At 36.1% G+C, this 12,469-nt stretch overlaps 1 protein-coding gene across 1 annotated transcript in view; it reads right to left on the reverse strand.

Annotated features, from left to right (window-relative positions):
• Positions 1-12,469, reverse strand: part of unc80 (unc80, NALCN channel complex subunit) — a 1,117,323-nt gene that overhangs the window by 167,637 nt on the left and 937,217 nt on the right. The window contains exons 54-55 of the mRNA XM_067137759.2: positions 6,738-6,881; positions 2,153-2,173 (exon numbers count right to left, since the gene is read on the reverse strand). Coding sequence (XP_066993860.2) covers positions 2,153-2,173; positions 6,738-6,881 — 165 coding nt within the window. The remainder of the gene's footprint in view (positions 1-2,152; positions 2,174-6,737; positions 6,882-12,469) is intronic.

The raw sequence follows: 12,469 nt of genomic DNA on the forward strand, positions 1-12,469 counted from the left end.
GTAGTAATATTACGTGTAACAAATTTTATGTAAAATGGTTACAAATTATGGGATAGTCTTTTTGAGATTTGTTTCATAGGACAATCTACTTTAAACATTAGGAAAGTGTTGCATTAGAGTGTTCTGTAACATGTTTGTATTTTGTTTGGCTGGGAAAATCTTCACTATTATGGTAATAATTGTTAATGTATGATGTAGTTTTTTAAACTAAGTTATTGGTGGCAAATTATGAAATAATCTGAATATCCAGTACTGCAAAAAGGTTCAGTCAGATTGACCTGAGGTAAACATATGGGGATCCCAAAATAATGTATTGCAGGTGGCCCCAAAATTCCTTCAATTGGCCCTGCTTATGCATTGTACCAATCAAATAGATTTCACACCAACAATTATGCTGCATTGTAGAAATGTATGTTGAATCCAAAAATATCTTTTCACTACTATACTCAGGCAAAAAGAATAATTTCAGGGATACTTTGTATATTGAATACATACATTATAAATCATATTTTAGTTCAGAATGATGCTGAAAGAGAAACTTTAAAAGAAGGGATGCTCCTATAAAACACTGGACATCATTAGTGACTCAAAGTGAAAGGATAATTCTTTTACAAGTTTATATCTTACTGTAATTTACATAAGTTTTTTCCTTCCAATAAACCATACACAGAAATTCTGTGCTCCATCTTTTGTACTATGAAGAAAGCAATAAGTTGCAAAATCCTAAAAAATACCAAAATGAACTACAGATAGATAAAATTCTACCTTATCTAGAGTATAAAGCTTGTAAGACTAATCATGACAATGTTTAAAGGAAAATCAAGGCAAGGGCAACATGCCAGATGATTTGGACATAATTTATGTGATATTCAATTTTAATTACAAAATATATCTCCTAGAACTGTAGTAAAATATCAATAAAACAGTAAATAAGCAATTAGTGAACACAGAATAATAAAATTCGTGCTGTCACTAGAAGATAAGGAGGGGTCTCGTGAGGAATGGAGACCATTTGAGAATGTGCAAATAAGGCAAATTTCTGCAGATGATTACAGCTCTACTGAGATAAAAACACAATTAGTTAATTCTAAGTGAGAAAGCAGGCAAGAATTGATAGGTCATTAGAGCCAGCAAGCTGTAATTACAAACTGGAATGGAAAGAGAGAAAAAATAGCAAGACTCAGATATTTCAAGGAACATAACAAGAGCTGCAAAAATCATAACTCTTTCTCTAAACTACTTTAATGTCATAATTATTCACATACAGTACATAATGTAAGATACTATTAGTGAAGAGTAGGCCTACTTCTTAGTAAAGGCTGATAGCAAAAATGTATTAAAATTATAAAAATACTGAGGTAGAATGATCCCATAATATACTGTAAATTTTCTCCATTCACCAACAGAGCAACACACTTTTACACATGCATGTTTCTAATAGTATATTTTTCACACGGTGTGATTCATACATGCTCCTTACTTATTTCATTCTAGTTTACTCAGTTTCCTGCTTGCTTAGACTTAAACGAGGAAAATTCAATTGATTTTGTAGAGTGTTTTCTTTTGAACACGTTGAGCAATGTCTAGATCATCATCATCATCATCATCATCATCATCATCATCATCATCAATGTCCCACTCCAGTCACCCGGGTGTGGTTTCTACAAGTCTTTACAATGTCAAAAGCTATGCTGTCAATTGAGACTAGTTAAAATAAATAAATAAATAAATTAATTCAGCAGTTAATTAGCATATAGCTTTCATCAAATATTGCTAAAATGATCACAAATGAGAGAAGTGAAAAATGTTACTCATTTACCCGTGGAGTAGAATAAAAAGTATATAAACTTATATTCAATGTTTCTCACTAAATCATAATTTAGCCATTTCATTTTTCTCTTAAATTTAGCATCATTCTATCTCAGAACTTCAAACCGTATTGCATTCCTATAGGGAAAATAGATACCAAGACTCTGAATGCATAATTCTGGTTATATTTTTAAAAGAGAATAGCTGAAGCTGAATTGAACAGTAGGAGAGTGAATATGAGTAACAAACAGACAAGAAAACCTTCAGTAGCTTAGACTGTCAAAAGAGCCTGTTGATGCACATACACAATAAACAGATCAGTCACACCTACAGTATGTCTCACCAGGGTCACGTGGCTGAAGAGCTGAAAGGAAAACATAGGTCAGTATCAAGTGAATAATAATGAAACTTAGAATTGTGATAAATTATTGCATTTCTCCCCATTATTTGCAATAAGTTATTTTGCTGAAACCTCCATAATTATGTATGTTACTCATAGAGCATGGAATATCCATTTTGTAAACAAAAACAGTTATTAAAAAATTATATTCATCACCTTACCAAATCAGAAAAAGGAAAATTGCATACACAATCCATTATACACCTTCTTGTAGAACTAATGCTATAATTTTACGTTTAAATTTCTGGAATACATTCATAAATAACATGGTTTAGAAATTGATACTTGACTACAAGTATGAGCCATAAATTTCTGAAATACTCAGTGAATATTTCTGACATAGTTTAACAAGTTAAGATAGGACACAAAGGGTTCAGGATAAAATTATTAGAGAAAATCTATTTCATTTCATTTATACATACTGATAGTTCTAGAAACTATGTATAGTATCTGTGGCCAAGTGGTGAAAAAGCTTTTGCTAAAGATTGCGATTTTGATACTGGCCAGCACTGGTGGATTTAAAAAAGACACAGATTTCATAGTTCATGTAAAGGTAATACATTAGGTGTTTACCTAAAATACTCTCTCTACATTCTAACTTGATTCGTACATGCTGAATTCAGGGTCAATTATGGTACAGCATATACTCCAAAAGTCTTTATTTGGTAGGATGTGTGTGTCTACTTCATATGATCTCAAATATCATATTTATTTCCTGTTTATCAAATGGCTTCCTCAACTTAACTAATAATACCGATGGCAAGATTTGATGCAAATAGTTTGAAAGATATCGTATTAATATATAAATGTGTGAACAGCAAGAACTCATATAGATTACAGGTATGTATAGGCAACAGTGATTCTTGATTAAACTTTGAACAAGTATTGACATGGTTACCATCCAAAAACAATTCCTGGCTTTGATCTTGATTTCATGTCAAAAGAAAATACTGTCAACATATCTAATCGAAACAATGTTATAAGATAAATTATAACATTTTATTATTCTTAGTACCGGTTTTGATGCTGGTATGCATCATCATCAGCCAAAAATAAGGAAAATATACATTGACAAGGTTACAAAAAACAATGCATAAAGGATACACAAATTTTACAAAACTGGCAAGACCTAATTAAAAACAAGATCTGTAAACATTAACTTATGACCTAAACTTAAAAAATAGCACCAACTGTCTTAAAACTTTGAATATACATCCTCTTGACAAAAGTCCTCTGAATCTAAAAACATTAAACCAAGTGCGAGCAGATTAAATTAAGCCGAGGACAAAAAACCAATGCTTCACTATCATAAAAGTCCAAGAGCATATTTTCTTATTTTGTAAGAACATATGTATAAAAGGGTTTCTTGCTGAACATCCACTGAGTATGAGTAACAGGTGCAAGAATTAAGAAACCATTTTTCAATTGGTTAAAAATGGCTGTCATTAAAATAACGTAACCAGTCAAAAGACGTAAAACCTTCTAGTACTAAAAAAGAACATGAGAGAACTTCAGACAGTGTTTTGCGTAATAAAACATAGGTCTTCTCTAACTTAAAGAAAGCGGCTGGATTCAGTCTGCTAAATATTAAATAACAAGATATTTTTTAATGAAAAATGGAGGACGCCGTGTTTCCAGGGTACTGAACGATGTTCTCGGTTCAAATTGGGACCTGAAGCAAATAAAAAGAAAGAAAACAATGTCAAGAAAGGCTTTTTAAAAAAGATCTTGTCCTAAGAATTAACGTGAATAAGAGACTCACCTCTGGCAGCGTATATATTATGTGTGTTTTCAGACATTAGGGAAGACACTGAGAGCCACATGACACCGTGACCAATGCGCCCGCGTTGGAGGGGAAGGGAGGGAGAAGCAGAACAAGGGAGGTACTGAGAAGGAGTAGGAAGGGCCCAGAGCCAATGGCAATGAAGGAAGGAGGGAGGGGAATTATGCAGGGCGATGCGGGGAGAGGGCGTGGCGTGAGAACGTTTTCTGTATGATATGAAAAACTGATTTGCTATTGGAAGCTTTTACTGAGTCTGAAAAACGCTATAAAAAATTGAACAATACTCTTGGTTTCTCAGAAATGTCATTAAGATTCAAACCAGCATTAAAGTATTGATCCAGGTGAATGAAACAGCTCTCAGTGATGTCAAGCAAAGTACCTTTATTAATAACCTGTAAAACTGTGAAATCCTGATCAATGTTAGTAAAATTATGTTGAAAATCTTTCATATGCTGCCCCATTGCTGAAAACCTGTTGTACCTAATGGCATTAATGTGTTCCGCGTATCTGATTTTAAAGTTTCATTCTGTTTGTCCAATATGAGAACTGCTGCAGTCATGGCAGCATTGATGGCAGCAGTGGATGTTCAGCAAGAAACCCTTTTATATATATGTTCTTACAAAATGAGAAAATATGCTCTTGGACTTTTATGATAGTGAAGCATTGGTTTTTTGTCCTCAGCTTAATTTAATCTGCTCGCACTTGGTTTAATGTTTTTAGATTCAGAGGACTTTTGTCAAGAGGACGTATATTCAAAGTTTTAAGACAGTTGGTGCTATTTTTTAGGTTTAGGTCATAAGTTAATGTTTACGGATCTTGCTTTTAATTAGGTCTTACCAGTTTTGTAAAATTTGTGTATACTTTATGCATTGTTTTTTGTAACCTTGTCAATATATATTTTTCTTATTTTTGGCTGATGACGATGCCCACCAGCATCGAAACCGGTACTAAAAATAATAAAATGTTATAATTTATCTTATAACATTGTATGGTATTGAATAGGTGGACCTCTCTGGTTTCCATTTGATTCTCGGTTCAATATGGAATTAATATGAAGTTTTTAAACTTGAATGTCAACATATGACGTGTCTATAATGTATTTTGGAGTATGGGTAACTTGAAATTATCAAAAACACCGTGCAACATGCAAATGCATTATAGGCGATTCGTAACAGACTAGCCTCCTATTAACAGTGCGCTTGACGGGCGCTGGGCACTGATTATTGGACTCTGTGTCCCTTCTGAACTACACTGTGCTGCCATCTGGGAGTGTATAGTGAACTACAGAGTCGCCAGCGGGAGTATCGATTGAGCACAACAATATTTTGATGTTGTTTTGTTTGTAGATGTTTGAGACCTGTTGAAGAAGACTCATTGTGCCTGGTCGCAAGATAGTTATTTAAAAACTCAACCAAAAGGAAGAAGAGAGGCGAAATGAGGACAATATTTGATCCAGGTTGAATTTGTCGCCAACCAGCGCCAATTTCTAGGTTGATTGCAGCTGCCTTTTATATCTTATGTATTCATTGGAAGACTGTAAGTAACTGAACATGTTTCTGCCCGACTGCATTTTACTACTGAAATTTCTCCAACATATCAAGGATACTTCGTTCGGACTGAGTTGTTAAAAGGGTTTTAAAATTGAGAAAGTGTTTTAATTCAATGTAATTAAGTGAAAATTTTTGAGATGACTCAGTAGCTATATACCTGGCGTCTATCTGGGACTCTCATTTCTTATGCACATTGTAATTTTTTTAATTTCTAAACTGTTCTTGTAACAGTAAGTTAAGTGTTATTTTTATGGATCACTGGTGAAAATCAGTACGTTAGAGTTGTTTCAATGATGACTATCTAGTAAGAATTGAAAGCCTTCTTTCTTTTATTGTGTCACATGACCCGTTTCCATGGATGACATTTGTAAACAACTGTGAGTTTCCTGTTGTTGACGGAAAACAGATGATTGCATGATGTTGATTTGGTTTGATAAGACCTATTGTGCTTTAAGTTGATATCGACTGTATTTTACCTTTTAAATTGAATTTCGTCCTCTATTTCTTGTGACCTATTTAATTGAGTATTTTCTTCTAATTTCACCAAATCTGTTGGTAACATTAATTTACCGTTCGGTTATTTTAGTGAACTCGTATTAGAAATCTCGGAGAAACAATTCTCAGCTTACTGTTTGTTAATTTCACTGCGACTCAACTAATTCTATGACTGATAATTTCCTGTTTTCAATGCACCGAATAATTTGTGATCCAAAACATTGCTATCTATAATTTCAAAGGGTCGACCTAACTTACATTATCAACTGTGTTTTTAAAAGTAATAATAATTTTTCTCAATTTCTTAATCATGTCAGAGTAACTTCAAAGATTATTGTTGAATTAATTTGATTTTTGATTCATTAAATTACCAAAAAAAAAAGAAATAATTGATCTGTTCCTTTCGAGTCAGTATGTTTTCTTTGGGTTTTGATTCGCCTAGCCTCTAGGCCCAGTTGTTGTTATTTACGCTTGTTGGGACCTATGTGGTAAGTAACTTGTCTCTGTTGTTTACTTGAATGGTCCGTCCAACTGCTATCGATTGGGAAGATCTTGCAGACACCAAGGTAGAGTTGGGCTTTATACCGTGGTGTTGTTACAAACACCAGAAATTAATATTAAAAGAAAGGATGGCCCCATAAACTATAGTGTTTCTTTATTCTCAGAAGTGAAAAGATCAACTAACACCAAACGAACTTACCCCGATAGCTAGGATCTGCAAGGCAATAAGTCGCACTACAGTATTTCGGAAGTGCGGAGGTGGTACTTGACTCATGAGGGCAGCTGTAGCAGATGAAATACATTCTCCCATATTTGCAGAAGACGTATCTCCTACAATCAATGACTGAAACATATAATAAGCAACTTGCTATAATTAGTTAAGCACAAAGATTTCTTTCAAGAAAAAGGTAAATAATAATGCACTGTACAACTTTGAACATAAATATAGAGCAGTCCCTAAATGTATACATATTTTTATTATACAGTCACCATCAAAATAAAGGAAGATTTGAGAGGCCATTTTAAACATTCTACCGTGTTTTGAGATGTTCATTTGTAATGAAATAGCAATGGGTCGAACCAGTTAATCTGTATGAACTACTTCATTCATTCACACTCTTTACTGTGAATTGTTCAAATGAAGTAATTCATTCATGAAGGAACGAGGTTGACGAAGCTACTCAATATGTCATTCAGCAGCGTTTTCATTCACAGTGTCTCACTCACTCAATTAAGTTTCGTAAGACTTATTAATATTACCAAGAGATGGCAGAGCTATGCAATTATGGACATGCAATGGCTTACTTGCTCGCAGCATCTAGATGATGGTTGATAGGAACAAGGAAGAGATAAACAGAGAAGCCTGTCTCATATAAAGAAGGTACCGTAATATGCGTAAGAACACATTTGAAAGGTAGGATGTGCCTCAGAGTGAAAGGGTAATGAATGATGCAGATAGTGGAAGGGGGAAGAAAGTGAGAGAGAGAGAGCGACAGATGAATCAAATGAGTTGTGAATGTTATGAAGTGTAAGAACTGTGAAGTGTTTGAAGTACCAGTTCATTGAAATTGAGTGGTTAGTTCACACCTCATAGGAGTGAAGCGTTCATTTTGAACGACTCATTCATGAGGTACCCATCACTATAATGAAATGTTTGGTGCATTGCTTTATCCTCTGATTACTTAATGTCACTCCTGTTAGATTTATTACCTGAGCATTCATGTCATTAAAAGTGTATATAGCACGTAAACAGCTACAACACTGCACATCACAATAGGATACTCAACATTTAAATAACCTGTTCAAGATCCTCTCACATCCAATGAAAGTGGACAATTTACATTCATCCACACTGAAAAGTTAAATCTGCTGTTCTGAACATTAAATCTAATGCTAAAGGTACTGATGATTTTCCAAGAGTTCTTTGAATAAATCCTTACTAATATCTTTCATACATAGTCTAACATACGTAACGCCCTCCCTGCTGCAACATTCCACAACTATCAAAACACGCTGAGCAAGTTGAATGATGGTGAATGAAACTGGGTAACGAAGTGGAAGGAATAGGCTGTGGTTTATGAATAGGAACTGTCGTGACATTTGCTTGGGGGAAAAAAAAAAAAAAAATTTCTCAGGACAGCAGATGGTGGGATTTGAACTCACTTGTCTGCCGAGTGCAGAGCTTGGATCCATAGTCGTAGCATGTTAATACGCGTGGCTACTCCGCTCGGTGGATCCAAGAACTGGTATTATCAAAATCATTTACATTTGGGGAAAAAATGATTTATCTGAGGAAGGGGTGATAATTCCGCATGAGATTCATCATTACTACTTCATCTTGCACTTTCTTGTAATTCAATATCGCCACTTAGATATTTTCCATCTTCATTATCAAAATATAGCTCTCCAGAATCACTATTTAGGAGGAAACATTCAATTTCTTCGCCAACAAGAGATGAATGTAAACTTCAAGACGCCAATGATGGCTACACGTTAGCGGGAAAGATGTTACACTCCAACGAAGCTGAAATAACACCAGATCGCTTTCAAAACATGCGAAATGGAGTGGTATATCTGCTGTACAGAACTTCTTTGAGCATTTCCATGGAATCTCAAACATGACACTATATCGCATTCATTTGTGAGATCGGTGAAGTACACACTGCACCAAAACGTGTATATATACGGGTTTGGCGGACGAGGCACGGTGCTCAATAACGTATATATATGGGTTTGATTGGCCGTGAATGGCTTAAGCAGATTCCTTTATAAGACCAACATCTCGATCAAAGTCATTTATTTACTTGAAAAGTTTGGATTAATTTTTAACACCTTCTGATGAGAAATCACAGTCAGAGGTAGCTCTGGCCATTTTTGTGTCAGGTACAGAAGACGAACAATCATGTAACTGTACCGGATGCTGTGGTGCTGGTTCATCAGGGCCATGGGGAATGGGTCAAGTTGTGGATGAAATATTGATTGGACACAAAATCTTACTTTTGTTCCTGCTGTTAAAAATCCCTTCACATTCACAGAGCAGAAGTAGCAGTGTGTACTATGCTCTGTAGGTTGTTGCCACATCATTGGAATTCTGAATGGTATCGCTGTATGCTCATCATTCAACCACAGCCATAATTGCTTTATACAGGTCTACAAGCCATTATGTGGTGTCCATGGCTTTGCTCTCTCAGTTTGATGCCAAAGTACACACAGTAGGCATTTCCCAAGAACTCGGGTCATTTTATTGGCATAAAACTTCCTCATACAGAGCAGAATGTATCTGGACTGTTCTTGCAGCCATGACGTGGTATATTGATATAAGTTCAGTAAAAATATAAACAACAGTAGGTCACTCCCATATAGGACACTTACCAAACAAAAATCTCCTTTCACCGGCAAGCAAAGTATGACACAGACTGTGGCACACAAAGAACTGCAACAGATTGGCACCACTCAGCAAAACCAGATATTGTTGTCGGCTCTAGGCTGTGAGCGTGATTATACAGGATTGGCAGATAGCTGCAGTAGATTGCATTAATAAATATATTGGGAAATCTTATTTAAAGCAAAACTTCTCCTAACAATGTAATGAGTGCGTTAGTGCATATACATAAAATGTATTATATTTTAAATAAATGTGATGAGATGCAGGAAAATTAACACTGGATTCTGATTTAGGATGCAAAAGTCATCCTAGAAAACAATACAGGATGGCAACAAAGAAAACATCAGAGGTCAGTGTGATTTACCACTTCCTTTATTTCCGCTTCGGTAATATACTGTATTGCAAGCGTTATTGGCCGTCAGTTCTTCTACAATACAGGGAGTATGCTGGTAAACTTTGCCCTTCAGGGTTCCCCAAAGATAGGTCAGATGATCTAGGAGGCCACAGAACTGTACTAATTGTCTGGTCATCAAAAAGTGGACATAAAATGACTATACAATTAAGAGTTGTATGGGCTGTGGCACCATCCTGTTTAAAATATCCATAATGCTTTCTTTCTATGTCAGTTCATTACAAAAATGGATGCAACATTGTTCTCACATTCACATCTGAATTCATGAGGTCATAGAAAAATATAACCTCAACTGCCTGCCATGTGTTCATCACACACCATATCCACAATTTAAGGGGATGCAATGGCACTTCCTGTACAAAATACAGGTTCTCAGAACTCCACAATTGTACATTTTCAGAATTTACATGTCCAGAAAGATGGAACCATACCTCATCAGATACATGTAGTAGAGTCAATAAGTTCGTGGACTGGGTGCATGGTGTTGTTGTGATGCACTACAGCAGACAGGTCGTGCTGCAGGATGGTACAGTGTGTCATTCTCTTGTCCCAGAAAGAGGTAGATGTGTGCATATAGTGTCAGTAGAAGTACATTGAATGCGTATGGCAGAACTTGAAAATGTTGCAGTTTGAGCCACCAGTAAAAGTAAAGTTCTGCCAAAGATTAGGCAAATCTGCTAGTGAAACGTTTCGGATGATGAAGCATGTGTACGGTGATGATGCATTGGGTCTCATTGCTGTGTTTAAGTGGCACAAACATTTTGCGCAGGGGAGAGACAGTTTGGAGGATGATGAGCGTACTGGTCATCCACAAACAGTATGAACTGAATGCAAGATTGAGGAAGTTGGTATGCTGATGCGTGCCAACAGCTGCCAATTGACAGATGATCTTGCAGCAACAGTAGGGATAAGCTGTGGTACGTGCCACAAAATTCTGTCTGATGATCTGAACATGTTGCGTGTTACCCAGCACAGCCTGTCTTGCATCCTGATGCGAGACCAATGTTGACGATCGCATGACCATTTGTGGTAACCTGATCACTAGTGTTGATGATGATTGGATGTTTCTCAAGTGGATCATAACAGGAGACGAAACATGGTGCTTCCTTTATGATTCACAACTGAAGTGACAATCAGCCACCTGGAAATCTCCATCATCACCATGACGGAAAAACCCTGACAAGACAGGTCAAAAGGCAAGGTGATGCTTGAACAGTTTTTTGACTCACCAGATATTGTTCACATGGAATTCATCCCACAAGGAGCAACTGTCAATATGACCCAGTACAAGGAGATCTTTTGCCATCTACGCGATTAAATTCGTCCTGAGCTTCGGCGTTGTAAGAACTGGTTGTTGCTACATGACAATGCCCCAGCACATTGCTCTATGCTTGTCCAAGAGGAACTCGCAAGGCAACAGGTCACCATTTTGCCACACTCTCTGTACTCACCTGATCTCGCATCATGCGATTTCTTGAAAGCAAAACTGCATGGGTGTAATTTCATTTAGCCGAGGAGATCATTACTGCCGCAAGAGAAGTTGTAAGGGATTTTCCTGCCAATATCTTTCAGCAGTGTTTCCAGCAGCTATACATATGTTAGCAGACATGTTTAGCGACCACCAGCGACTATTCTGAGAGAGGATGTGGTTCTGTGTAAGTGTACGCCATGTTGTGTGGCAAGATGTAAGACTAATTGTTGCTGCTGGCAGCGTATACTCTAGGCACCAGTCCATGAATTTAATGACTCTACTATGTAAACATTATCTGTGCATCGAAATTTCTATTGTAAACACTTTCACAAAACCACTTGCCAAACCTTATTCTGGCAGCAAAATCTGTCTGGTGAAATTCTTGCACAAATCTTATTTTATATGGTCAAAATTTCAGCAGTCTGGTCATTTTGTGTGTTGATCCTATGGATATGTTCATTTCCTGTGCTAGACAATTAAGTGATTTTCTGGAACTTTCTTTCCTAATCACACCTCAATATCCTAAAGTTTATCTTCAGTTAAAACATGTAATTTCTGCTTCCTCTGAACATCACAAACTAAACTTGTTGTATCAGACTATTTCATCAACTTTCAAAAGCAAGATTTTGTTGGAATGCTAGTCAGGATATATATGAACAAATCTCCCAATGCACTTTCTATAGTTTATCCTTTTTTTATACAACATTCCACCAAATAAATTCGCAGCTGAACCGAATACACAAGCAAAAGTCACAGACAAGTTCAGCTAGAATTCTCATAAGCAACTAAATGCTTTGACATTTTGTCACATGTCTTCCCATAATGCAATTGAAAGAGATGAAAGTTGGTCAGCAGCAGAAAGATGTGAAGTTTCCTCATAAAATGAGAGCAGTGTACAACATAAGGGAAATTCTCCAATGGGGTAATCACACTGATAAGGTGGTAAATAAAGGTTGCGTGGATATGAAGAAGAGGGTGTATAAAATACTGGTATGACCCTAATTAGAGTATGGTTCCAGTGTATGGGTTCCTCACCAGGATTACTTAATGCAAGAACTGGAAAAGATCCAAAGGAAAGCAGCATGATTTGTTCTGCGTAATTTTCGATAAAAGAGTACATACATACATACATACATACATACATACATACATTATCATTATAGA

This window comes from Anabrus simplex, chromosome 1 (assembly GCF_040414725.1).
Source record: "Anabrus simplex isolate iqAnaSimp1 chromosome 1, ASM4041472v1, whole genome shotgun sequence".
NCBI classification, from domain to species: domain Eukaryota; kingdom Metazoa; phylum Arthropoda; class Insecta; order Orthoptera; family Tettigoniidae; genus Anabrus; species Anabrus simplex.